This window comes from Brassica oleracea, chromosome C8, assembly GCF_000695525.1.
Source record: "Brassica oleracea var. oleracea cultivar TO1000 chromosome C8, BOL, whole genome shotgun sequence".
NCBI classification, from domain to species: Eukaryota; Viridiplantae; Streptophyta; class Magnoliopsida; order Brassicales; family Brassicaceae; genus Brassica; species Brassica oleracea.
Window position 1 is genome coordinate 33,784,690 of NC_027755.1, and position 27,348 is coordinate 33,812,037.

The following is a 27,348-nucleotide window of genomic DNA, read 5'->3' on the forward strand; positions in this document are numbered from 1 at the left end:
TTTAAATTCAAATCACAGAAAAAATATCAAAAAGTCAGTATAGATGGATTTTTTGTGCTTTTAAATCAACACTGAAAAATTACATGAATCAGATAACAACAGTTTTATAAACAACTGGATAAAATTTGACCGAGCCAAAGATTTTTACACAATATGTTCTTTCTTCTTCAAATTGCGAAGAGCCTATAGGCACAAGAAAAAAAATCATAATTTTTGTTTTCACTTATATAACATTTTTTCTCCTTTACACACGGAGTTTATTACACTGTTATAAGCAATGGAGAACTCTATTCATATAAGATTCACATCTATGAATTTTGACAAAGAAGAATTTTAGCCACCTTTAGTTTCGGAATGGACCAACTTCAGTCATATACACTATATTTTCTCTATGATTCAAATCTTACAATTTTAATATATGTGCAGATTTTCATATGAAAAAGCACGCACGTCATCTATCATTCAACCTATTACTTTTTCCAAAGTAAACACTATAATCCTCGTTTGGTTAGCTCCACAAACTAATCTCTTTGGATCAGTTTACCAAAAAAATATGGATACTAATGTCAGAAAAGAATATAAACACTATCAACAATAAATATTGGCACAAGACTATTTGGTTCAAGGAACATATTCCACGTAATGCGTTTATATCATGGCTGGCTTTGCGGAGAAGACTGCCAACCAAGGATCGCTTGAGGCGTTGGGGGTTAAATGTCTTCGGAACGTGCGTCTTTTGTAATCTGGAAATAGAGACTCACCATCATCTTCTTTGAGTGATCTTTCTCTCGCTTGATATAGGAGCCTTTTGCTGCTGAAGTTTGGATTTCTCCTCAGGCTGATCTACACCCTGTTGCAGCCTGGATCAATCAACCTCGCGTCAACGCAGATGTGCATGCTACTCCAGTCATCAAGCTCTACTTTCGGTCAGCCATCTACCTGCTGTGGAAAGAGTTTTCTTAGATTCACCTCATCATACTCACCATTTTACCATTTTAATTACATAATTTTACATGAGCTTCTTCACCCTCCCCGGTTATTTTCTCTTTATTTATAACTACAATATAAAGTTATAAACTATATATATTATAAATTAATAATTTATTTACCCTTGAAGTCTAACGATTAAAAATAGAACATAATTCAATATAGATATATGATTCTATTAATAAATTAGCAGTTACAAATTTAAAATTTATAGAAATATCAAAAGTCGTATATTAGTTAATTATCTTCTAAATGACATTTATTTATAATTCTTTTTGGATGAGAATATTTTGGCTGAGATGGATAATCCCAAAAGCCTTGAATTTAGTCACTTTTATATAGTAGGATCTTCTCATCATATCTACACAAAACTTTTGTATGAGAATATGACATAAAAACAACCCGTTAAACATTGTCCACAATGGTTGATACCATGAGATGCTACTATGTGAAAGATAAATTCTACGGAGCAATCGCATTGTGGTTAGAGAAACTTATGTGGTAGCGCATACGTGTTCTTCAACATTTATGAGGTAGCGCATACGTGGTTAGAGAACTGCTCTTTCTACTGCTCTTTCGCTCCTATATTAGGTCTTGTTTCCAAATACAAATTTTTTGACGGTGAATTGGTGATCATCAAAAGTTTTTTTTTTTTTTAATATTGGTGATCATCAAAAGTTCTAGTATTAAAAAAAAGAGGATCCTATTATATATGTTGATATTCATAGCGGTTCCATGTTTCCACGAACCCATACTTGTTAAGATCCTGTTTCTGAAAAAGAAGATATTGCTCGTAGCAATAAAAACATATTGCCACGAATTATGGGACATGCAGCCCAACATACATTTCTTTTTTGACAAAATGTGAATTCATTTTATAGAAATGACATTGAAATACAATATTTTGGATCTAATTCTACTAGAACTAGCAAAGACTATCTAAGAATCTCCAAAAAAAAAAAAAAAAGATCCTTAAATACAATGTTAAGCTTAGTCAAATAAAGACCAAGGCTAAAACATGAAACATGGAGAACAACATGACAGCAATTGACTCCAGTATGACCCAGAGGACACTTTAATGCTGAAACCTGCAAAAAAAAATTGAGATCAAGGGAAAGTTCAGAAGCGAATGAGATCCCGGAGGAATCAGATGTTTTGACAGGCGGAGGCGGTTAGGCGTCCCGATCCCGGCCATCACTCCATCAAGAGTCCGCTCCCTAACAAACCAGAAGATTGAGAAGGATGAGGCTGTTGGTCCAATCCGACAAGAGGAGGAGCAAGCGATGAAGAACGAGAACTCGTGAACTGCAGGCGGGGGTTTTTGACTCCCTACTCCGGCCACAGCGTCGGAGAGATTGATGCTTTCCTATCGACAAAGAGGCAGTACACTTCCACCCCCACCTTCCTGTGAGAGCCTGAAGAACCGGAGCTGGAGCGAACCGGAGCTGGAGCTCCAAACAAACATGGCGACACGACTGACTACTGAAACAACACCGTACAAAGGAGAATGAACTGAGCATGTCCTCGAAGCTCAAATTAAAGTCTCTGGTAGACAGCGAACGAGACATGACGATATAGAAGTGTCACCGAGATTTGCTGGCATGTAGATCTAAAAACAGAGGCCCTCAGCGGAGTGTCTCGAACTCCACCGCTCTCGGAAGAATGATCTTTGAGGAGAGGCTCTACAACACCTTGAGTGACTGGAAAACAGAGGAACCGAGCAATAGGAAGGAAGAGGAGCACAGTGGAGGCAGCGACGCTCCAGATCTGCTCCGCTAAACCTTGAGAAAACGAATCTGACCCAGATCCGACAACGGTTCTTTGTTCTACCATAAAAGCAAGGACTCAATGTCCAATATGCTGGTGACCTCCTCGCCTACTCTCCAGGGAGGCTTGGTACGCACAAAGCTTCCGTTTAGGTCCGTTGAGGTAGAGGTCCAAAGAGTATAGGCAGAGAAGAGGCGACGAGAACAGAGGAATAAAGGGTGAGAGACTGAAGCTTACGCATATTGGAAGGCTCGCTGACCGCCATAGGAGAGATAAAGTTGACGGCGGGAATTAGGTTAAAAGGTGATGAAGGGGAGAGACACTGAAGAGAAGAGATGATTGGTAAGTGCTGTGAGTGCTTTCCACTGTTAATTTTTTTTTTACATCCACTTTAGTTTACCAATCATGCTTTAAGAAAAAAATTAAAGCTACAACCATAAAAACTAAAATAGGAAACAAAATAGCTTTGCAAATCAATTTTTTTAGAGCTTTATGTTTAGTGCTCTGAAAATAATTAATCTACATCTACAACATAAAATCTACAGCTACAGCAATAAAATCTAAAAAATAAAAGCCACAACACTTACTAATCATCCAAAAATTATTCTCTCACCTCTCTCTTGGGAAGAAATTATCTATTATACATTTATTTATAAATCAAACTAGGGGAGGCCCACGCTGCACGCAGGATTTGATGAATCAATTTTTATAAAAAGTATAATTTTGCATAAATTTTCTTTTATGTTAAGTTGGACGTGAGTATGGTTATGTTATCTATACCAAATTTCAATTATATAACTAAAAATGATCAAATTCTTAGTGTTTTTTTATTTTATTCCTGAATTGTAAATTTTTATAGTGTTTTAAGTTTTATAATACTATAAAATACATAAATCAATCGGATTCGATCAAAAGAGAATGACATCGGGTTTTCTAATACCATTGTATCCTTTTTTGAGGGTTTATAAAATATTGGACAATGAAGTTTTTATTTAGAGGAACTCTTTGTTAAAGTTATTATAATTTTTTTGTAGAATGTTAGTAATTGATATTATTAACAATCGTTTGTTGTTGTATTTTTGCCTTTGTTTGTTTCTTTTGTTATTAGAAAATTAAGCGTCAAATTAATTGTTAACTAACATTTTATATAGATAGTTACAGTTGTTTGAGAGAAGCAATGTAAATCTTTGTTTATATAAGACATTAGGAGATTGTTTAAAAAAAGTATTAGGAGACTAAGTGTTAAATTATACGATAGTTACGTTATTTGAGTGAAGCAATGTTATATTTTATTTTTTTCCACACTAATTTTTGAAAAATATTTGTATTGTTTAAATAATAATTATTACTTATGCTTTTCCATAATTTTCATCTTTCTTGGCATACGATTTAATAAATGACAATTCTCTCAGATAGCTATTTTTAAGTTTTTATCACAAAAATAACTTTCAAAAAAAAAATGACCAAAATAGCTTCTTTTTTATTTTGAAAATTTTAATATTTATTTTTAAAAATTTGAAACCTTATCTCCAAAACCTCACCTCTTAACTCTAAACCATAAGTCTAGATTAGTTAACCCTAGGGTAAAAATATATTTTTACCTTTTAATAAAACTTATTTTGATCATTTTTTTCATTGATAGCTATTTTAGTGACAAAAACTTAAAAAGTGATATCCTAGGAAATTTATCTTTAATAAAATGTGAATACTGTAAAAAAATTTGATCAAAGTGAATATTTTAATTAAATTTTGTATTTTTTAAACTTATATATTTTCATTAAAATATTTTTTTGACTAAATTTTCACAATTATTAAGTTAGATTCTGTGATATAACTAAAAATTTATTGTTAAATATTTTTGTTACTTTTTAATTTTCCAAACCGATTTTTGTTTAATTTTTCAACTATTTCTTAATTTTTGGTTAAAGTTTTTCAGTATTATTTTTTAGTTCTCTAAATTTATTTTTGGTCAGATGAAACATAATTCTATGAGTTAATAGCTTTTTATATTTATTGGCCTAGGTTTGATAAAATGTTAACAATAACGTAATTTGATTTCTCTTTTTTTGTTCTTATTATGATCTATTTATTTCTACATTTTATGTATTTTTAATTATTTTATGGATTTACATTAAATTGATTTGATGTTTAAATTTTTAATTAAATTCAAGTTATTTGTCTTTTTCCATCAGATAGAAAACTTGGTGGACTATTCGGTTTGATACATATGACACATTTCTTTGTGATAGTAGCATATGACACATCTTTGTGATTTAATTTTATTTTAAAATCAATTCTATATATTTTTTTTTTATCAAATTCAAATGTAATCTTAATAAGTAGTAAAATTACAAACATAATTATGTAGGAAACAAATTTTTGGGAATTAAATTGTATGTAATCATTAATTGTGTATATCCTAAATCTACGAAGAATTAGGCATAAAAAGGAGAATTCAAAATCAAATCTTCCGAACTCAGCAAAATATAAATTTAAATTTTGGTTTAGCACGTGAAGTCTACTAATTTACGCTTAAGTTTCACTAGTTAAATTTGGGTTCCTCGTTAAATATTAATAAAATGAAAACTCTTATTTCATTCTTTTTATCTTCTCTGACGGCGTTTCATCTCTTCTCTCCCTTTTTCTGATGCCAAAGAACCAAGCAAGTCTTCTTGTGTTCAAAGGTCTCTCTTTGTTTGATTCGATTTTGGGTCATGTATTGATATGAGTTTCATGCTTTGGTTTAGCTAATTTTATTCATGTCGTTGTCTTTCAGATCTGTGCTGATGGTTTCACGGTGACGTTCCCCATCCCGCCGATAGGTGAAAACCTCTCGCTCTCTGTTTTTGGTGAAGCCATGGAACCTCTCTTTCTCTCTCTTTACGAAGCTTCCGGTGGTCTCCTCTTCGTTCTTCCTCTTTGCCTCACAGACCAATGTTGGTGCTTCTCAGTTCAAAGGTGTAAAACATCTTGTCGCTTTTTCTACTCCTATACTCTTAAGTTTTGCTGTTTGATGTCGTTCTTTTATGTTTGTTCATGGTAGACAACTCTTTGGTGGTGGAACAACGTCGATTTCAAGGCGAGAGAAGCTATGACGCAGCCAAGATTGAGAAGCAGATCTGATGAATTTCACAGAATCAAAGACTCTTATTTATAGGTAAAGAAAAAAGAAAGAATGCATTTAGTGAACAAAGTGGGAGGAGTGAGTCGGTTTTGTTAAACGCAACGTAACGTTGACTAAATCCATGTGTTTTATGAGTAACATGAATCGACATCAGGAGTTGCTCAAAAATAAAAAAGAATCGACATCAGAATGACAACGTCGCCCGAAAAAGATGTAGCCAACGTGAGTCGGTTTATTCATTAAACCAATTTGGACTTTCGTTTTGTCTATTCTATGGTCCAATTCTAAATAGATAGTTATTATTGTGAGTGGGCCAACTCTAAAGAGATTATCACGGAGGTTTAAAGTCAACATAGTAACCCACATACACAAAATATTTTTGTTTAAAATTTCATCAAACAAACCTCAAGCCCATAGTTATAACATTAATGAAACATTGTGTTTTAGTTAATGTACACGTGTCACACCCACACATCTTAACTTTATGATCATCCACCCACATATCTTAACTTTATGATCTGGATGCTGAGGTGGTGCAACAGGATGAACCAAACATTTTTACGTGTACACGTGCTAATCATACAGCTTTCGTTAAGTGGTAACACAATTTTTTTTGTCGGCAAGTGGTAACACAGTCTTAACTTTAGTTACCGCTATAAAACTGTTAGGTTTACTTACATGCACCCCCGTACATCCAATGTTGCATAGATTGGCGTAGCCAGCCAGCTACATGGCCACCATGTTCACAAGCACACTCCACAAGACACCGAATCACGACGTGGCAGTTTAGCTTTTGCCACGTGTAGCTTAGTAACGCAAACATAATCCATAAGCAACTTGGAAGTTCGGACTTTGGACTTGGAGCGTTTCTCTCTTTACGAAAAATACAAACGTACCAATCAACTTGTGTATATCGTGATTTCACTTGACAAACGCTATACATTTATATAAACTTTAATTTAAAACTTATTTTAGTTTATAATTTTATATTTAAGGTTGAATATAGAGTAGGTGTATCATATATATGAAATAGCGATGTACTTATATACGACTGTTATCTGAGGTAGGAATTGAAAAAGACATTTAGTTAAATATGATATAATGTAAGTAAAAATAAATTTTGTTGAAGAGTATTTACTATCTAGAGAAGTTTGAAATGCAAATTTCGGTGTATTATATTAAATTGGATGTACATCTAATGAAAATGGACTTATAAGAAAAAGAGAATATTTGATTTATGAAATTATTATCACATGTTAATCATTGGTTCCAAGTTAGGTTTTACCTTATTATCTGCAAAAGTATAAGTTCCAGAACGTTCTAAGAATGGATATGCAGGTGCACCCATTGTATTGTACTCTTTCTGGAAAGTTCAGCTAAATATTTGACCCAAAAAAAAGCTTTGTATATGTATCTAACTCTTCTATTTATAAGTCACATACGTGGCCAATCTCTTCGCCACATCTTCTTCCTCAATTACCATAAACTAACACACACCCAAAGCAGTGTTGTGTGTTTTCAAAAGACGCACTTTCCCGCGTCTTTCTAAGCCTCCTTTTGTTTGTGTCGTCCTTGGTCTTCACTAATTCAGAAACCCAAATGATTCGTCACGTCTCTTGAACCAAAACGTACGAAAAAAACAATATTAGGTCAAAGGTGTCATCATCGGAGGTCTATTATTGATCAAAAGAAGGAAGATGGAGCCGTCGTCGAGTTCGAGAGCGTGGTCAATGCCAGTGCCAATGGGAGGATTGCAAGAACCAGGGCCATATCCGTTTCTGACAAAGACTTTCGAGATGGTGGACGACCCAAACACAAACCACATTGTGTCGTGGAACAGGGGAGGCATTAGTTTTGTCGTGTGGGATCCACGTTCTTTCTCCGCGACCATTTTCCCTCTATACTTCAAGCACAACAACTTCTCCAGTTTCGTCAGACAACTCAACACTTACGTAAGTATCTCTGTTTCTCCACTGAACGTCATTGCTACGGGATTTGTTTTTTTTTTTCTCCTTCACTTTTTGTGCTCCCCTCTGATCTTATAGTTTTGGAGGACCTCGACGAAGCGTTCGGCCTCCAGTTACTGCGAAATGGTAATTTGGTTGGTTTATATTTTTGGAATTCATAGTTTAAAACCAATCTTTTGTATGAGTTATTTCCCATTAATTAATGGTTGATGAAATAAATTAAAAAAGACTCTAGGTAGCAGTGACTGAGACGAAGTGTTTTCGTAAGTTCTAGAAAACCTTATCCACGTTATGGGTGCAACTCGTAGCCAAGATTAGAAATATTATGAACAATTTTTTTATAAAAAAAGAATGAACATGAGTGGAATAGTGGAAATCATGAAATAAAAAAATGAAATTTCATTCCATCTCATTACATCATTCACAAAAAATTTAATCACTAAATGTAACTACATTTCATTTTTTCCATATATTCTAAAAGAAATTATTAGAATGAAAAAAAATCATTAGGAATAATCATTTCATATTATTCTAAAAATTAGAGTATGATTATTAGAGGATTTTTAGAATGGGATTCTTAGCGGAATATAAGAACCCGTCTCCGGTTCTTAAAACTCTTATTTAAAAACCGGTTCTTAACTTTTTTTAGTTAAAAGTTAAGAAGCAGTTTCTTATATTTCGCTAATAACCTCACCCTAAAAACCTCTGATAATCATACTCTTAGTAATCCAGTTGCACAAATATACTCCACTAGACACTTGTTCCCTCCATCCAAGCGACACATTCTTCCATCTACTAATGATATAAAAGATTAAAGATGGATTACTTTTACCGTGGCATGTAGATTACTTATTCTTTTCTATAAGAAGACATGGCAAAGGAACCTCTTTTTTACTAATCTTGATAATAATATATGGTTATCAGGGATTCAGAAAGATTGAGGCAGAGAGATGGGAGTTCATGAATGATGGTTTCTTGATGGGACAGAGAGACCTTCTCAAAAGCATCAAGCGACGAACCTCCTCCTCTGCCCCTCCCTCGCTCCATCACGCGCAAGGCGACCCCTGCGTCGAGCTCCGGCAAGAGAGGCATGTCCTGATGATGGAGATCTCGAGACTCAGACAGCAGGAGCAGAGAGCGAGAGGCTATATCCAAACAATGGAGCAGAGGATCAATGGAGCAGAGAAGAAACAGAGACATATGATGTCTTTCCTGAGGCGTGCCGTGCAGAACCCCGCTCTTCTGCAGCAGCTGCTCGAGCAGCAGAGGAAAGAGCTAGAGGAGGCTTCGATGGATCAGGTCAAACCGGAGACGGTGGAACACGTTTCGGAGCTGGAGGCTCTGGCACTGGAGATGCAAGGACATGGACGGCAACGGACTGAGGAGGTGGAGAGGGAGCTCGACGACGGGTTTTGGGAAGAACTACTGATAATGAACAAGGATGAAGATGGAGTAGAGGCGAATGTGAACGCATGTTAACTAGGTTCTTGTTCGAACCTGGTAACCAATAAATTAATGAAAATACAAAAGAGATATATATTTATCTATTATGAGCATCTTTATCCAAGGATACTAGAGGATTTTTAGTGTGTGGGTCCTGCGTAGGATTCAATTTTTTTAAAAAAATTGGTTACCAAAACTATCAAATAGTGGTCGATTTTTGAGGGTTTTTTATACTGTTCGCGGATCCCAATGAGGTCTGAGTTTTTCTCTTTTTTCTATGCTGGCACGTCATCAATTAGTGTGACCGCAGGCTGGTACGTGTCCTCCACAGCTATTGATACGACACGTTTTGTTTCTTTCTACACTTAACTTTATGTGGGCTTGCTGTTTTACTCAAGAATTCGTGAGTCCAATAGCGTGAAGCCTCCTTCTTCTTCGTAACTACACTACGAGGCAAACCAAAAAATGCTCTTCTGCATTCTCTTTCACCATCAATGGAGTTTCGAGAGATTGATTGACTTAAATCGACGTGATGAACTCTTTGTCGGTCTTCAATGGCGTCGTTTAGTCTTCTATTCTAATCAACCGAAACGATCTCAAATACAGATTCATTGCTTTCTTAACTCCATAGACCGACGTGAAGCATATTGAATGTGACTTATCCTCCTGCAAGGCGGTGTGTCTATACCTTCAAAAAAGTTAGTCTTTTTCCATAAAACATCATCCTCTCAGTCTGTGAAAGCAACAAAAAAAATTACATTCAGTCTCTCTTCTTCATCTGCTTACTGCCTCTGATCCTCTTCTCATATCTCTCGCTTCCCTTTTCCATCAACTTGTCCTTCTCCGATTCAGAATCCAGACGACTGAGATTATAAGTTATTTCGTCAGATCAGCTGCAATCTTTATCTCTCTCTCTCTTTTGATCTTTTTGGTTGTGGTTATGATGTGGTTAGTCTAATGACTTTCAGGGTTGCTAGGAAAAGAAGATTTTTCATTGCAAGATGTCTTTTTCAGTGACTCTTCATGTTTCAGAGGCTTTCCCTTTCGTAAACAAATCCAGGTTCGATCATTCTTCATGTTTCTTTCCGAGATAGATTTGACATCTTCATGCCTCTCATAGATTACATCGTCCTCCATTCACATAAGATGCAAAATTGTTTAAACTAAATGGATTTTGGTTTAACATGAGGGATTAGAATGGTAAGGGCGAAGAGAAGTGCTCATGTGGTGATTGGTGCCAAGAGTATGTGTTCCCAGCGACTAAAACCATTAGTATCTCACACATTACATATCGTATAACCACTTCATTTTGTTTTCCAGTTACTCGGATACAAGAGCTGATGGACAATATATTGCAACGCCAACTTCAGGTCACGTTTACACAGACAAAGACGTAAATCTACGTGTAAGTGAATCATTAGATATTATAGAGATCACATATTTATAAAAAAAAAAAGAAACTTAAAATCTATGAGAGGCATTGTGTTGTTCGTTAGGAAGAGGGAGTTCCCATGTTTCATCCTCTCCAATCTTTTCCAACACACTGCTCTACGTGTGCTGCTATCAAATAAGGAATAGTTCCTGCTGGTGGTGCGACTTTGGTTCATCTCTCAACTGTCTATTCTTTCCATTAAGAAGAAACCGGAGGTTGTGATGAACGTTTGGGAGCTGATACAATAGACAAGGTAAGATTCTTTTTTTTTTTGGGGTAAGATTCCTTTTTTTTTAACTTCCGTTTTTAAGCTAAACAGGATCAGCTGATGGATCAATCTTATGTTTTGACTACATGTTTTGGTTGCACCACCTACACTTATTATCCAGAACGCTGGATTAGAAGGAGAATTTGGTTCGAAAAAGTTCAATTTCAGCGAATGGGAACTTGGTTTCAACGCCATGACTAATACCTATGAGGAGCTGGAGTATTGATCCAGCTAAAGTGACAAGATGTGCGCTTCAGAACGCTACTTCGGTTGGAGGAATGGCACTGAGCACTTAGGCCATCTTTGTGTAACCTAAGGCTCCTGCTGCTGCATCTCCTCAGGGCATCATTGTGTAACGAAATTACACATTTTTGTCATATGACTATATTTGTTGTCCCCAATTATCTGCAATATATGTTTTTCTCTGGGGAAATGAGTAGTTTTCTAAACATGAGAAATATGGTGGCCTGAAGAAAATAGAGACTCTAACAGTGTCGGATCTAAACGCACATGTCGTTGCTACATGTCGTCAATTCTCCTCTGCGGTATAATCCCTTTATACACAATATGTATCCTCATGACCAGTGTTTCCTATTAAATAGAAGTCGTGATTATTTTTGGCAAATATCCAACCAGAAAATATAACCTACATATTCATGATTATTCTTCGACAATATCCAACCAGTGAACATAACTTACATATACGTACCCGTTTACTATTAGTAACTTAACAGCAAATGGTTCATTAAAACATACTTCGAACAGTTCAAAATTTTTTCATATACTTCAACTTTCACGACGACTCGAGTTAGCCAATTACCACTAATAATAAACGCTGATACGCATAGCATGACAAAAACAAATATGAAATCATCGCTAAACACATACACACAATCTCACAAATAAACTGAGATTCGTGGTATTGATACTATTTTGTTTTTATTGTATTTGATTCTCAATTAAAAAAATATGTGCTTGCTTCGTATTTTCAGCTAATGACTGAGCATAAATTCAAAAAGAAGCATATAGACTTGAACTTTATAAACTTGAACAGAAAAATAAGTTGAAATGTTTTTTTTTTTGGTCAACAAGTTGAAATGTTTAATATTCACAATAAAGAAGATGTAACGCTAAAGAAGCTGCTCACTTGGAACAAAAAATGAGAGATTGTTCCTTATCCTAAAATACTACCTTGAAAGAATCCTTGAATACTAAGTGGCCAAAATTTCCTGATATAACAACAAGTCCTCCAGTTTTATTTATTTTCTAAAGATGTATAAACAAAAATAAATTCAATTTATGAAACAAATATATAACTAAAAGAGAAAATAATTTCACTCTACTCCAATTGACTGTAGTTTAAAAATTTATGTGACTTATTGATATAGTTAAACTAAAATAAATATATGAGAGAAAGTAAATAATTACATTTTAAAATGAATAGTAAAACAAATAGTTAAATTGTTGTTAAAAACTAAAACATTAATGCTACTTTTAGTTAAAAATAAATTAATCATTTAAAATAAATTTGTACTAATGTTTTATTTTTTTGTGTGTCCGTAGGACGGGTTTACCTTAGTATTAATAATAGTACTGCTCGAGCAATAAAAGCAAACAATGATGTTTTAACCAGCAAGATCAACGTCATGTTTAGGGATACAGACATATATTATACATATAGGGTTGCATGAACACCACAACGTTTTATTTTAGGAGTGAATCGGCTTAAAATCCTAAAGGAATGATGAAATTAGCAAACTATGTATGATGGAACAAGTTTTGTGTCTATCAACCAAAACACTATGGTGTGAGATTTAGGGTATTGACTTAATTAGGAAAAATGTTATGTATACAGAATACAATTTCACTTATTTTAAAAAGAAAATTCATCACAATTAACGACAACCAATCACAACGCAAGTTGTGATTATTATTTTTCTCAACTCAACCCGTGATAATAACAATTTGGTTCCTTTGAAGATGAGTATGGTGATGTTCGTTTGCTCACACAGGTGATCCATCTGGGAGAAGATCCAAATCGATGTTCGTTTTGTACATTATAATGTTACATCCAGATAGATCACCCAGCTGAAATTTTAAAAACTCATATCAAATTCTCACTCAAATGAAGGTGAGTGTTGATGGTGCATCTCAATGGAGATGCATCTAGTTCAGTCCAAAATGATAAATGGTAAAATAATTTTTTTAAATCAAAATATTATTTTCAAACCAAAAATCCTATATTTTTCCGTATACATTTTTTCTGCCAGAATTTCTCGTCAGAACTGAAAAACACACTTTTTCGCCAAAACCGCAAAAATACGATTTTCCGCAAAAAGCGTAAAAACGCACATTTCCATAAAAACGCCACTTTTCACCCAAACCAGTAAAACCACATTTTTCGGCCAAACCAGTAAAACCACATTTTTCGGCCAAAACGTTAAAAACACACTTTCCTCCCAAAAGCGTAAAACCGCACAAAAACCGAAAAACATATTTTCCCGCCCAAACCGTAAAAACACACTTTGTCGCCAAAATCACAAAATACATTTTTCCACCAAAACCGGAAAAACAAATTTTCTCGCTAAAACCAGAAAAACTCATTTTCACGGCAAAAACGTAAAAACACATTTCCGTAAAAACCGCAAAACACACATTTTCCCGCCAAAAACGGAAAAAATGCATTTTCACGCCAAATCAGAAAATCGCATTTTTCCGCCAAAACCGGGAAAACACATTTTTCCGCCAAAACCAGAAAACCACATTTTCCCGCCAAAACCGGAAAACACATTTTTCTGCCAAAACCAGAAAATCATATTTTCCTGCCAAAACCGGAAAAACAAATTTTTCCGCTAAAACAGGAAAACACATTTTCCCGCCAAAACAGAAAAACACATTTTCCCGCCAAAACAGAAAAACACATTTTCCCGCCAAAACCGGAAAATCACATTTTCCCGCCAAAAACGCAAAATCGTACTTTTTCGTTAAAACACATTTATTCCCTAAAAATTATTTTCCTCCAAAACCCTAAAAATTCTATTTTCTCGCACATTTTAAAAATATATATATATTTTAGTCATTTCTAACAAGTCCACCCGGATGCAGATGCAAGTTAAAAATATAAAAAAGCAAAGGAACATAGTTGTATTCAGATGATTCATCTGGATGCATAGACGAAATGAAGAAACGAACAACACCCAGATTGAACATCTGGATAAGACATCTAGATAGACCATCTGGATGCATCTTCAAGATGTACAAATGAACATGGCCAATGTAAAATACATAATATAAATTAGGAGCAGCCGGGCTTGCCACAGAGACAAGCCTGGGAGCTAGAGGCGGGGTGAGACGCAGACGCCTTGAGCGGCTCCTTCATTAATGCAAAAGTCGTAGCAAAGTTTGTGTCCGGCAAGACCCAATCAACACTTGAAGTTAGGAAGACCCTTGCATTCCCACTCACACCCTTGCGCTTCTCCCTTTGTCAATTAATCCTATGATCATCTTATATACCAACTAATTAGTATGCCTTTTTATCTATTTGCTTATTGGTTTACTGCATTACAATCATTACTATCTAGCTTAATTTGAAACTCAAATATATTGTGTGAATATATAAATTATGTGGATTCGGTCCCTAAATGCAATCTAGCACTCTGAAATTGAATATTTCAAAGGTAAATTTGAGCATATCAGTCTTGAACTAAATTTCAGAAGTGCATCCGTGAAGAAATCTTTAGTACCATAAACGTGATGTTTAAATTGGCTTCTGCAGTGGAAGCAAGAGTGTCTGCATAAGTTGATGAAGGGAAACATGGTTTAACTAAATAGAAGAACCATAAAAGCTTTTATCACATTCAAGATTTTGACACAAAACATGTAATGCAAATTTGAGCAGCACACAAGCTTTTAACATATCCAAGAAAATCCCAACAATTAGAGCTTTTGAATCTAAACAGTTTAGTAACCGTTTGTGCTCATACATAACAAAAAGGCGAAAAACGCTTCACATTAGAGTCTAATAAGTAGCATGCGATTGCTTTTGTTGTTTCAGAAGAAGATCTCTGGCTCTGCGGCTGGTTTTGCATCTTGCCTGAACCAGTGAACCCAACCACCAGCTGCTGTCCTCCGGCATTGACGCTAGCCAGATCAATCCCTCAACCTCCGTCTCCACCGCGATTCGTGCGTCTAGAAACGCAGCAGAGCACTTTTCTTTGGCGAATCCCGAGCACTTGTCCTTGGCCGCAACCAAGCATTCCTTGAATTCCCGCTCTTCGCATTTTTCTCGTTCCCTCATGTCCACGACCGCGCCGCCTAAGCTCCGCCACCACGGAGGCTTACAGTTGTTGGACGCGGAGACGGCGCACCCAATTCTGGCACCTTCCTCGCACTGCTCCTTGATTTGGGCTTCGCAACGCTTGTAAGCGGCAGCCCATGAATCCAGGGATCGGAAGGCTAGAACGTATTGACCTGATTCCGATCCCCCGGCAGGTATGGGTCCCCGGAGCAACGGTATCGGACGGTCGAACGAAACGGTGGTCGCCGACGCTGAGTATTCTTCCATTTCTCTCTAACGAGGCCCATCGGGCCTGAGGCTGGGATCTCTTTAATAAAAGGCTCATCCGACACGTGGCAATCAATAACCGACCGATTATTATAGTTTTGGGCCTTGAGAGATTAAAAGTCCATTAGCGAAAATTCAAACTTGTACGGTGGTTGTCTCTCTCTGGCGCTGAGAGTCTTGTCAGATCTGAGGATATGCGAATCGGGTAATCAAAAGGATCGTAGTAGCCCCTGCTGAGATGGAACTGGAAGATGGTGATGCACGGGGGAAGCACAGGATCCTTGCTGAGCTTGGCCGCGTCGAAGAGGAAGTCAGATTCTTGGAGGTAATATCCGATGATCCTCTCTAACCGGGGAGATATCAACTCTTTAATTGTGCCACCTCAGATCTTGAGTTTTCTGCTGAGATTATTCTCAGCAGATCCTTAGTTTTGCGAAATGTAGAGATCACTTCCTTAGAATTTCCCAAAATTCTCCTTTGTGTCTAACATCTCTAGCCTCACCTCATTGCGAACATTTGATAGTAAACTAGATTTCTTCTTTTATGCCAGAAAGAGTTGGAAGAGCTCGGGCAGACTGATACCGTACCAACCGTGTGTGAGGAGTAAGGGGAGGGAGAAACTCAGCCTATGTTTGTTTTTTTCTTTTGCAAGCAAAAAACTTGTGTGTTGATTTGGTGATCAACTTGTATTATTTTGTCTTGGTTTCACAGGCTGCTCTGTCTCATCGAGAAAGCACCCGACCCTCTCTTGCCACTGTGAGTTGTTTTTTTTTAGACTCTCAAGTGTTTACATTTGGAATCAAATGGCTGACAGATGTTATGGGCAGGACCAATGGGCCTTTGAACTTGGGATGGGACCGGTGGTTTCAAGGACCAGATGGGGGAGATGGCTGCAGATGCTTTATGCTTTGATCCATGGGTTTACATTAATATAGGCGGGGCTAGTTTCGGTGTTAAGACTAGTTTACATGGGACCCAAAGTTTTAACATGTGTGATGATCTATATCGTCGTAGTAGAAAAATCGTACAGAGCTTTGGATTGTGTAGAATGGTTAAGTTGCAAGTATGTAAGCTAAGCAGTAGAATATTTTGTATGTATGAGATTCGAATCTGGCATCCGAGCAATCAGAGTTTGAGCTTCTCATCGTTGTTTTTTTTCTTAAGTCTTGTTTTGCATAGAGATTGGAACAAGAGGGAATCTGAGTAATGGAGTGTGTGCATAGTTGGAGGGGTAAAGAAGAAGAAAGTTGGCAGATCTTGAAGACCGTTGAGTGTGTCTTTTTTTTTTTTTTTTTTTTTTTTTTTTTGGTAACTACCGTTGAGTGTGTCTCCCTTTTCTTTTTACTTATTGTCCACATCCCCATAATACCATAGACACACAAGAGAGAGGATGCAACACTAGTTTCGAGGTTCAAAATACTGTCATACCCATTTTTAGATGATTAGTAATAATCTATGATTATTATCGTGGGTCGATAATGGAACCCAGAGGCACATGCCTCCGCTCCACTCTTTTATTATTTATCACTACTTTATGGCTCTTCTCATTTTCTGTATTTCCAAACTTTCAATATACTTTTTACCTGTTGCTGCGTATGTAACAGTAGGAACTCCCCCACTCCCTTTGATATTTGGGATCCATATTGCAAAATAATAAGGATGCTGCTAAGTAGGTCGTTTATTCCATAGCTTAAGATAGTTTTTAGAGCATTCCTAAAGATTCCTCGAGTAAATAGTAGTATATGTTTCAAGGATTAAGTAAAACACCCTCGAGTCTGATTATTTGGCTTTCTGACAACCTTTGAATATCTGTCATCCACTTTTTTAGTGGTCAAAAGAATCATCAAAGTTGATGATATTTTTCTTAAAAAATATTTTAGGTAATTGAGTGCCTCTCTCCTGTTAACTATCCAATCAAATAAATAACAAAGTTTGTAATGTGATTTGGAGGCGAGTTAAGCTTATCTCAAAAAGTGTTTCATAGTTGTTGGTGAAGTAAAATAAGTAAATAATTGAGAAGCCGGAAGATGCACGTTACAAAAATCTGCATCTGTGGTCAGACTCAGAGCACCACAATACACATGAACGAATATTTTGATTTCAATACTGACCTTACCTCGTGATTTTTGAAAAAAAAAAAAACATTGAAACATGCATTATTACTTTAGCTCCACTCACATGCTCAAATCGTCCAAACCCCTTTCTCTTCCCGCTTCATCATCATTTTTTCTACCAAAAATTAATTTTCAATCTATATTCATTGGGTTTTGGGTTATTTAAATTAAATTGGTAGGATTAGTAAGATGTCCGTTGTCTCATAATTTGTACATCTCGAGTAAGTAAGTGGTCGTCACCATTTCCCTACATACACATATAGTATCTTCAAGTTAACGTTTTCCTGTGCAAATTATTTTAAGAGAAGCAATGCAAACTCAACTATTACGTCTGGACGCGAAAGCTTTGACGCAATCGCCGAATTTCTTGTCCATACCAACCAAAGCTCCCGGGCAGCCGTCGTGGTGTTTTGGTAACGGTCATACTTATGCATTCCACGTGTCATCTCGAAAAGTGCCAGTCAATGTCGGTCAAACAGTGGGGTCCACATTTTCTCCATTTCCCCATAGGCCCCTTCCATCTCTCCTTGTCTTCTGTTCCAACTCCGACAATTAAAAATGGACGAAAGCTACTAGTAAATGATGTTTAGATGAGAGAAAGTGTTAAGTAGAGAAGTTATTAAAACATTATAGAAAGTACATAGTTGTTGAATTATTAATTTGGGAGAGTATCAGAAGATGTTAATAATATAATAGCAGAAGGACGTTGAATGGAGGATGTAAGTGGGAAATAAGAGTAGAGGAGAAGGGTACAAGAGTCATATTAATAATAGATTTGGTACCATCCTCCTTTTAAAGACAGAGAAAGTCGTGGTGAGTGGTGACTAGTGAGTGAGTGATACTAATATAAAGAAGAAAGAAAGAAAGAAACTGAAGAATGTGTTGAAAATGGAGACAAGGATGGTGAAAGAGGGAGATGTGGAGAAGCACATTGGTGGTTGCATGGCCGGCTTCTTCAACATCTTCGATCGTCCTCATCTTCTCTCCCCCAAACGATTTTCCCTGCCCAAACGTCTCTCCTCCTCCTCCTCCCCTTCTTTGAAGACTGAACCTTCACTGGAGTCAGGGAGCCACAGTGTCTATTCCACCCCACAGCTCCGGTCTCCGGCTCCCCCAGAGTTTAAACAACAAGTAGTATCTCCCAGGAGGTTCTCCAAAGAAGCTCCTAGACTCTCGCTGGATAGTAGAGCCGTGGTGGATGCCAAGGGAAGCCTCAAACCCAGACAGATCCACGCTGATGTGGGGTCTGGATCGCCCAGCGTGATCGCAAGGCTCATGGGATTGGAGGCATTGCCTGATTCGCAGCAGCAGCAGCCTCTTCAGCGATCTGCATCCGAGTCGAGGGTCATCAGTAGATTTGTGGACAGGTTGAACTTTCAAAACCCGCAGAGCAGCACCCAAGGAGCTGAAGAAGATCACCACTCCACGAAGGAGCCATCAAAAGCTTCTTCTACTCCAGTCCCGCTAAGGCGAAAGAGTTTTTTCGATACAGCAGATTTCTTCCCGGAGCCAAGGCAAGTGATGAGTCGTGGATCCGAGTCTGATCTTGAAACCCTTAAGCAGCTTCTCGAAGCTCTTAGGCTCAAAGGACTGTTGCACTCTTCTTCTTCAACAAACAGGAACGTCATCATCTCTCAATCTCCCATCAGATCTGTAGCTTCCAAGCCAGATCTAAGCAAAGCAAAGAGAAGTGAAAACAGCGTCAAGACTCCTAACAGGAGACCGACGCTCAAGGATTCCTGGAGAGCCGAACATGTCCACACAAGGAACCGCAGCCGAGGACGACCGATTGAAGAAGACCATGAAGAGTTTAACAAACATGGGAAAAATCTACTGGAGAGATGCGACAAGCTTCTAAACAGCATTGCCGAAATGGCTGCGTCTGAGGCTGCGGCTGCGGCTGCGGGAGATTCACAGCCGAGTCCAGTCTCGGTTCTTGATGCCTCCCTTTACCAAGAGGACTCTTCTCCATCCCCGGTCACGAAACGCACCCTTCACTTCACTGGTATAAAACATACTCTAAAACCTTCCACTCTCTCCTCTTTGTATGTATCTATCTATCTATCTCTTAGTTTTGCATGTTATGACAGAACTACTACTGGAAGATGAATCCTTCATGTCATCATCTTCGGACTCTGAATACGACTACATCTCCGACATCCTCAGAGCCTCCAATTGCCTACCGCAAGAATCCGACATCTTCTCGCTGCTCGAGGAAAAGCAGCAATACCTCCTCAAGAGCAGCGAACGCGCCTCCGCTCACGAGAGAAGGCTCACCTTCGACGCGGTTCAGGAGATTGTTGGGCGGATAAGGAGGAGGGGGAGAATGGTTGGAGACGCTGACGAGATGCTGCAGCTGACCTGGTCCGAGTTTCAGAAGCTAAGAAAGAAAAGCTCCTCGCCAGCTGAGGAGGAGGAAGCAGCGGACCTTGTGGGGTACGTGTGCGGGGTCCTCGGGAGAGATCTATCGGAGGATCCTTGGCGAGATTTTCAGGTGGAGACGTCGGAGGCGGTTCTCGTCATCGAACGGCTTGTTTTCAAAGATCTGGTTGGTGAGACCATACGCCATATGGCTGCTCTTAACAGGTCCGCCTCGCTGCGTAGGAGGAGAAGGCTGCTCTTCTGATGCAAAAAAAAAAACTAGATTATTTAAATCTCTGACACAATCTGAAACAGAACCATTTTTTTTTTAGCAAATACATGGGATCTGAACACACGAGAGACAGTGATTGGTCTTCTTTAATTTGTGGCTTCTTTTATTTCATTTTTGTTTGTTTGTATCATCATTTGAAATGTGTGAAAAGGCTCGTCAAGATATATATATTGCATCCCGGATTTGATCATACTTCTGCTTCAACTGTTGTCTGCAATGCTCAGTACTGTGTTCAAACCGTTGATTCCCAATCATATGCTAGCCCAAGTTCGACTCTACTTTAGTGGGCTGAAAGAATTCTCCATTTAGATCCAAGAAGGCTTCGTGAGCCTATTTTGACTTACGCGTGAGTGGGAGTGGAACTCGGGAGATTATGATCACACAAAACTCGTGATTTGTGTTTTTCAAAGGAAGTAAGACGCGGATCCTCCTACTCTATATGACAAAACATAATCATATACTCACAATAACGATGATTTTTTATAAACGGTGGAAAGACGCGCGCACACATACTTTTCTTAATTTGTTTTTGCTGAAAAAAATATGATAATGGGGACAAAGCCACGTGAAGGTTTGAAGGAAGCACCAATAAGAGTTTAAGCTGATTTGTCAGCAGACGCGTCACAGTCTGCGTGGACCAGTCCACTTCAATCACACACACTACCACAGCCGTCCCTTCGAACCTTTGGCTGACAAATGTTCGAAGGCACATATATATATTATATTTAAATTAGGACCAAGATTTGCTTTGGGACAAGCTGTGCCCCACGACTCTCTCGCTAATGCTCTCTGATCGCTTCTCCTTCTAGAGACCAACCATTTCCACCAACTCCGTTTTCAGTTCACACCATGCCCACCACTGCAACAGTTAGTTGATATGAGCCCAACTTCTAAAATGGACTGGTCAACACAATCTCTGTCACACCCGAGATTTCTAATGTGGTGGACACAATCTTCACTAGGCCACTTTTTGTCACCAGTCTCTCTCTCTCTCTCTCTTCCTGTTTTGATCCTTCCATAAGATTAAACCTTTCTCGTTACTACCATATTATAACGATCTCGGTGGTGGTAGCGTAACCCAAAGATGGTGATCCGAAACTGAATGTAAACTATGTACCAAAGAGAGAGAGAGAGAGAGAGAGAGAGAGAGAGAGAGAGAGAGAAAGAGAGAGAGAGAGAGAGAAATAATTAAAACAAATGGGAAAAATTAACCCCCCAACAAAAGACAAATAAAAATGAGATTTTCCGAGATGATTATGTTTGAGGAAGCACTGAGTCCCTCTCTGTTATCCACATGCCGGATGTTTAGCAAAAGTAAATTAAACACAATTTAAAGCTAATCTCATAATAATGTCAAGCACAATAATTTATGAATATAAGAGATGATTCAGTTAGTGTTTTTTTTTTGTCAGCTAGCTGCAAGGGGATGCCTTAAATCAGTAACAGAAAGACTCACTCATTGGTTTCTTTGGTTTGTGCTATCGTTCAGTTTTTTGCCTTACAAAGGATTGTGTTGTCGGGTCCCATCAATGACTGAAATTGCCTCCTCATTTTCCCACAAGGATTTCTTTCGTTCCACGTCTGCTGACCCCTCTTCAGTTCAGTGATATGCCATTCTTTTTTCTCACAGACCAATCCTTCTGCGTTTCATCCTAGTCAAAAGCCTGAATAAAGACTGGAAACATGTAATGTATGTATGGGATAAGAGGATAAAAAAGGAGTGCTTCAAATGGTAAGTTTCAAAGTAAAAAGTGTTATGGTATGATCTTGTCTGCCTAAAAAGCCAAGATTGTGCGTGTAACTGTTATGAAAAGATAAAATTAAAAAAAAAAGATTCGTGAGATCTCTTTCTTTCTTGTCACTTTTTCCCTTCAACTAGGCACCTTCTCCTTTATGGCTTCTAAAGCTATATATATAACCCATTGTAGACAGCCAAGTCCCCATCCGGATTCTCACAACCAAAAAATATTGGTTGCCTCCGCCATTCAGAATCGCATTAGCTTTTCAACCTTTTGTTTCAATACTCTTCTGCCTATCAGAAATCAAGAAGGCCATATGAAGTATCTACATGCATGCTTCCTCAGAAAAAGAAACATGATTATAGTAAGAAGTTTCACCATCTTACTACTACTCAGCTGCATAGCCTTTAAGTTAGCTTGCTGCTTCTCTAGCGGCATCTCTTCGTTGAAAGCCCTTCCCCTAGTAGGCCACTTGGAGTTCGAACATGTCCATCCCGCCTCCAAAGATTTTGGAAACCGGTACCAGCTGCTTGCTTTGGCGGTCTTGCATCCCAAATCCGTAAGCGACATCGCCTCGGTGATACGACACATATGGATGATGGGGCCTCATTCACAGCTCACGGTGGCAGCGAGAGGCCGTGGACATTCACTCCAAGGCCAAGCACAGACTAGACATGGAATTGTTATCCACATGGAATCACTACAGCCTCAGAAGCTGCAGGTCCACGGCGTGGGTGGTGGTCCTACTCCGTTCGTTGATGTGTCTGGTGGTGAGCTGTGGATAAACATTTTGCACGAGACCCTAAAGTACGGGCTTGCACCAAAATCATGGACGGACTACCTACATTTAACTGTTGGTGGTACTCTGTCCAATGCTGGAATCAGCGGCCAGGCATTCCGACACGGGCCGCAGATCAGCAATGTTCATCAACTGGAGGTTGTCACAGGTTAGTTCAGAGTGGTGACTATTAAAATTAAAACCCTCAAAAAAAAAAAGAAGTACTCACTAAAAAGGTTGTTGCAGGAAAAGGTGAGATTTTAAACTGTTCAGAGAGACAGAACAGCGACCTGTTTCATGGAGTTCTTGGTGGGTTAGGTCAGTTTGGCATCATAACAAGGGCAAGAATAGCATTGGAACCAGCACCAACCATGGTAAACAAGAAACTACTTAGTCCTCTAAAAAAATATTAATAATAGTATGTGTCATATAAATAGATAGCTCTGTGGTAATAATGGGCAGGTCAAATGGATGAGAATGTTGTACCTGGATTTTGCAGCTTTTGCGAGGGACCAAGAGCGCCTGATTTCGTCAGATGATGACAAATTCGATTACATCGAAGGTTTTGTGATAATAAACAGGACGGGACTGCTGGACAGCTGGAGGTTATCCTTCACACCAGAAGACCCTGTAGAGGCCAGCCAATTCAAATCTGATGGTAGGAATCTCTACTGTCTGGAAGTGGCCAAGTACTTTAAGCTGGATGAAGACGGGAAAGATGTAATGAACCAGGTGAGTTAAAAAAAAACAAACAGAGTAGAAGTATACATATACAGAACTGGAAACTGACTTTTTTTTCCGTCATCCAGGAAGTGAAGGAATCATTATCTGAACTAAGCTACATCTCGTCGACACTGTTTTCATCGGAGGTAACGTACCAAGAATTCTTGGACAGGGTACATGTCTCTGAGATGAAGCTGCGGTCGAAAGGGCAGTGGGAAGTTCCACATCCATGGCTGAATCTGCTAGTGCCAAGGAGCAGAGTCAATGAATTTGCTAAAGGTGTGTTCGGAAACATCCTAACCGATACAAGCAACGGGCCAGTCATAGTCTACCCAGTCAACAAGTCAAAGTAAGAAACAATGATTGTTTGGAACAAAAGTTACTGTATAAAGTAAAATAATTCCATCATATAGTAATTCCAATCCAACTCTATTTTTTCTTCAATATTTTTCTATAAAATAAAATAATTCCATCATATAGTATTTTTTGCTCCAATAGTATGATTCTATAATAAAATATATAAAGTTATACTTTTGGAACAACAAGTTACTGTATAAAGAAAATATAGAAGATGAAATACAATGGCATGATCTAACAAAGAAAAGCAATTCATACCTAAATCTTATTATGCATTTGGTCAGGTGGGACAATAGAAGTTCAGCGGTGACACCGGAGGAGGAAGAGATATTCTACTTGGTGGCGATCCTTACATCGGCTGTTCCGGGGTCGACGGGGAAAGATGGAGTCGACCAAATTGTAAAGCGGAACCAAAGGATACTTGAATTCAGTGAAGCAGCAGGTTTAGGGCTGAAGCAATACCTGCCCCATTACACAACCCGACACGAGTGGAGATCCCACTTTGGTCCTAAGTGGGATGATTTTGTGCGGAGAAAATCCAGATATGATCCCTTCGCAATGCTCGCGCCAGGCCAGAGAATTTTCGAGAAATGACCACTAGTCTCACCACACTCCTCATGACCCGACCCGNAAAAAAAAAGGGCCGTAAGATTATGTACATACTACTATATTTTCTGATGTATACATACACGTGCATAATAGTATTCCCCTCAGTCCGTAATCGCTGTAACACCCTAGACGGAGAAACACGCACACAACTCCTCTCATGTTCGTCGTTTCTGTTGGGCTCTAATTATGCTGATCTTAAGGCTTAACAGACCTGAAGTCTACTACGTCCTCTTACGCAAACTCTCAGTCAAAACTATTTTAGATTTCACAGCACTACGTAAGATGGGCTTACACTCTCCACACCATATGGGCATGTTTATAAGAACCAAAGGTTAAGATAGTTTTCCATATGCACAAGACTGTAACGCCCGGTCTGCCCACGGTTAATGGGCCATCCATGCCCGCTTTCGCGGCTTCCTGAACATCTCGTTCCAACGGTTCGGTGTATTAATGTTCCAAAGGTCCTAAAGTGTTGTTTACTGACTCTGCAATCACCACATGACTTATCCCCGTGTTTTGGTCTCACTCGCACGGTATCGCGAATCACTTCCCGATAGGTCAGCTATTCTTTCACCACTCAATCCAAACATGCTTAACTCTACAATTCTAAACGAATGTGTGAGAGAAAAAATAAGTCAACTTTATTGACATAGGTAACCAAATCATTTATCTTAAATCTTTTTCACATATACCAGAAATCGAAATGTTAGAAAGACACCGAGAGAACCGGGCGCATTGAATTGGAGATGTTGCTTTCGTACGCTCAGCGTGGGGGCAACGTAAATGCTCTCTTATACACCGCTCATTTCCTCTCTTTCCACCTACATACAATTATACTCTTTGAATCTATAGAAACTTTGTGCCTCTTTGTGAGAAATTAATGACCGGATCATGCTCTTTGGCTTTATTATGTGCATATTTGTAGTTTCTAAATGGCTCTCACCCCAATTCTTATGTGCACTCTTATTACGCACGTACATGCATGGTTTTTTTTGTATTCATTGGATCCTGATAAACATTGTTTCACATCTAAACATTGTGGGGGTTAGAGCATGATTAACCCATGTTTCTTAGAATGGTGTTTTTAGCGGATGTCAAAAAACTGTTTTTTAACTTTTAACTAAAAAAACTAAAAACCGGTTATTAAATAAGAATTTTAAGAATCAGTTATTATCTTTTTTAGTTAAAAGTTAAAAAACAGTTTTTTAACTTTCGATAAAAACTCTACTCTAAGAGAATGATTAATTCGGGGTTCTTAGAGCGAGATTTTTACCGGTTTAATCATGGTCTTATGAGTTATGATTGATCCAAAGGCAATCAATCCTTTAGGTTTACGTGTCTGTAACTGGGGAATACTTAAATATTATTCATTATTATGTGATGGGTCCCATTTTTATGTGCCCAGTTGTGGCTTCCATGATTCGCCACACATTTAATTACCAAGGCTAAGTGCGATGAGCACGTTGAATAAGGTATTCAACTGCTGAATACAGTGGTGGTGTTGAAGAAATCAAAAGATCTATGTGGATTAATATCGGTTGAATATATTCAACACCGTTGAAAGGGCATAAATGGGGCCCATATTAATGTTGTGGACAATTTTTTCAATAATTGGTCACCTATTAAATTATACTCCCTCCGTTTAATTTTACTTGTCGTTCTACACTTGGACACACAGATTAATAAATTTTTTAAGTTTATTTATTTATTAGATAAAAACATTATTATCAATACACCTAACCAGATTGCAACTAATAGAAAAATAGATTAGAATAAAAAGTCAATAAATTTTACATTAAAATCATAAAACGACACTAATTTTGAAACGAAAATTTTGTTCTAAAACGACATCTAATTCGAAACTGATGAAGTAATTGGTAGATGAAAGTTTAGTTCCAATTTTTATAGATCAATTATTTTATAATACATAATTTTTTAAATAAATATATTTATATCAAAATTCATCATTTTTTATATTTTATAAATGGAGATTTGGTTTATTTAGTTTCAAAATAAAATATTTTTATTTATTTTTATATCAACATATTTTTGTATTATTATTTTATATTATTTTATGATACAAATTTTTTTGTATAAGTAAATATTATGTGTTACAAAAAAAGTATAAGTATAAATTTTTCTATATATACAAAAATAGGAAAAAAATTGCAATAAAAATAGTTAAAGAGGGTGTTGAATTTTTTTTTAAATAAACCATTGTAGGATACAAATGTTAAATAAATATTGAATGATTAGTTGAAAGAAAGAGAAAGTGATCATGATAGTTAAAAGGTAAAAAGTGGGTGTTGAATAAAAAAACTATTGCATATAGTTTAACAACTCCAGGACATAAACAGGTAAAAAAAGTATATTATTTTCATATTTTCTTTGAGAGACTTGGTTTCATATCAATGTTTATATTACTACTAGAGGGGTGTCCGCCCTTCGCGCGAAATATTATTTTACTGTTGTTAATCATGACTTTATTGATAATATAATTACGTCTGTTAAGAACATTTGGTTTTTTATTTGTGTTATATAGTAGTAGGTGGTAGGTTAATATATTTTATGTTTGTTTTCTCACTAATGTATTGTTGTGTGTACTTGTTAGTGGTGCAATGAGTCTATGATATAAAGCATATTGTATTTTTTTCATATTTTTGAACATTATTCCTTTAAGATGTTTTTTCCTCTCTCTATATTTTGACATTTAGTTGTCACCATCTATGTATTTCGTTTACCTTTCCAGCGTACAGTGCTTCTCACCATCACCGAAAAAGACTCATCTCCGTGCTTGTTCTTCCTCGCATTCTTTCCCTGTGT

The 27,348-nt window shown here is 37.4% G+C and overlaps 5 protein-coding genes and 1 long non-coding RNA gene across 7 annotated transcripts; 5 read left to right on the forward strand and 1 right to left on the reverse strand.

Annotated features, from left to right (window-relative positions):
• The first annotated feature begins 7,348 nt into the window (after positions 1-7,348).
• LOC106310817 (heat stress transcription factor A-7b) lies at positions 7,349-9,370 on the forward strand. 2 transcript variants are annotated; one of them, XM_013748042.1, is made up of 3 exons: positions 7,349-7,830; positions 7,924-7,971; positions 8,770-9,370. In XM_013748042.1, exons 1-3 carry the CDS (start codon positions 7,576-7,578, stop codon positions 9,322-9,324), a joined length of 858 nt encoding a protein of 285 aa, XP_013603496.1. In that variant the 5' UTR covers positions 7,349-7,575; the 3' UTR covers positions 9,325-9,370. The 2 variants fall into 2 exon arrangements, with proteins under 2 accessions (XP_013603496.1, XP_013603497.1); XM_013748043.1 differs by lacking the exon at positions 7,924-7,971.
• A 1,100-nt stretch (positions 9,371-10,470) lies between these two features.
• On the forward strand, positions 10,471-11,525 carry LOC106311200. Its single transcript, XR_001263941.1, has 4 exons — positions 10,471-10,531; positions 10,609-10,693; positions 10,785-10,973; positions 11,110-11,525. It is a non-coding gene; the product is annotated as an uncharacterized LOC106311200 (long non-coding RNA).
• A 3,291-nt stretch (positions 11,526-14,816) lies between these two features.
• LOC106307695 lies at positions 14,817-15,627 on the reverse strand. The gene has a single exon (XM_013744719.1). It carries the CDS (start codon positions 15,550-15,552, stop codon positions 15,007-15,009), a length of 546 nt encoding a protein of 181 aa, XP_013600173.1. The 5' UTR covers positions 15,553-15,627; the 3' UTR covers positions 14,817-15,006.
• Positions 15,628-15,677: 50 nt separating this feature from the next.
• On the forward strand, positions 15,678-16,698 carry LOC106307696 (guanine nucleotide-binding protein subunit gamma 1). The gene is made up of 4 exons (XM_013744720.1): positions 15,678-15,877; positions 16,103-16,155; positions 16,264-16,308; positions 16,380-16,698. The coding sequence occupies exons 1-4, from the start codon at positions 15,791-15,793 to the stop codon at positions 16,462-16,464; spliced, it is 270 nt and encodes an 89-aa protein (XP_013600174.1). The 5' UTR covers positions 15,678-15,790; the 3' UTR covers positions 16,465-16,698.
• Positions 16,699-17,891: 1,193 nt separating this feature from the next.
• Positions 17,892-20,503, forward strand: LOC106308177. The gene is made up of 2 exons (XM_013745312.1): positions 17,892-19,671; positions 19,757-20,503. Exons 1-2 carry the CDS (start codon positions 18,555-18,557, stop codon positions 20,290-20,292), a joined length of 1,653 nt encoding a protein of 550 aa, XP_013600766.1. The 5' UTR covers positions 17,892-18,554; the 3' UTR covers positions 20,293-20,503.
• Positions 20,504-21,977: 1,474 nt separating this feature from the next.
• Positions 21,978-24,546, forward strand: LOC106307242 (cytokinin dehydrogenase 6). Its single transcript, XM_013744142.1, has 5 exons — positions 21,978-23,005; positions 23,083-23,210; positions 23,299-23,568; positions 23,646-23,908; positions 24,201-24,546. The coding sequence occupies exons 1-5, from the start codon at positions 22,213-22,215 to the stop codon at positions 24,508-24,510; spliced, it is 1,764 nt and encodes a 587-aa protein (XP_013599596.1). The 5' UTR covers positions 21,978-22,212; the 3' UTR covers positions 24,511-24,546.
• The last annotated feature ends 2,802 nt before the right edge of the window (positions 24,547-27,348 follow it).

Bases quoted from the DNA above. Each gene is read 5' to 3' on its own strand.
- LOC106307696 (XM_013744720.1), top strand. From the start codon at position 15,791: ATGGAACTGGAAGATGGTGATGCACGGGGGAAGCACAGGATCCTTGCT. The intron at 16,156-16,263 runs GTAAGGGGAGGG...TTGGTTTCACAG, and splicing joins GTACCAACCGTGTGTGAGGA to GCTGCTCTGTCTCATCGAGA. The intron at 16,309-16,379 runs GTGAGTTGTTTT...TGTTATGGGCAG, and splicing joins CCCGACCCTCTCTTGCCACT to GACCAATGGGCCTTTGAACT.
- LOC106310817 (XM_013748042.1), top strand. From the start codon at position 7,576: ATGGAGCCGTCGTCGAGTTCGAGAGCGTGGTCAATGCCAGTGCCAATG. The intron at 7,831-7,923 runs GTAAGTATCTCT...CTGATCTTATAG, and splicing joins TCAGACAACTCAACACTTAC to TTTTGGAGGACCTCGACGAA. The intron at 7,972-8,769 runs GTAATTTGGTTG...TATGGTTATCAG, and splicing joins CCTCCAGTTACTGCGAAATG to GGATTCAGAAAGATTGAGGC.
- LOC106307695 (XM_013744719.1), bottom strand. From the start codon at position 15,552: ATGGAAGAATACTCAGCGTCGGCGACCACCGTTTCGTTCGACCGTCCG.
- LOC106307242 (XM_013744142.1), top strand. From the start codon at position 22,213: ATGGCTTCTAAAGCTATATATATAACCCATTGTAGACAGCCAAGTCCC. The intron at 23,211-23,298 runs GTAAACAAGAAA...AATAATGGGCAG, and splicing joins TGGAACCAGCACCAACCATG to GTCAAATGGATGAGAATGTT. The intron at 23,569-23,645 runs GTGAGTTAAAAA...TCCGTCATCCAG, and splicing joins GGAAAGATGTAATGAACCAG to GAAGTGAAGGAATCATTATC.
- LOC106308177 (XM_013745312.1), top strand. From the start codon at position 18,555: ATGGAGACAAGGATGGTGAAAGAGGGAGATGTGGAGAAGCACATTGGT. The intron at 19,672-19,756 runs GTATAAAACATA...ATGTTATGACAG, and splicing joins ACGCACCCTTCACTTCACTG to AACTACTACTGGAAGATGAA.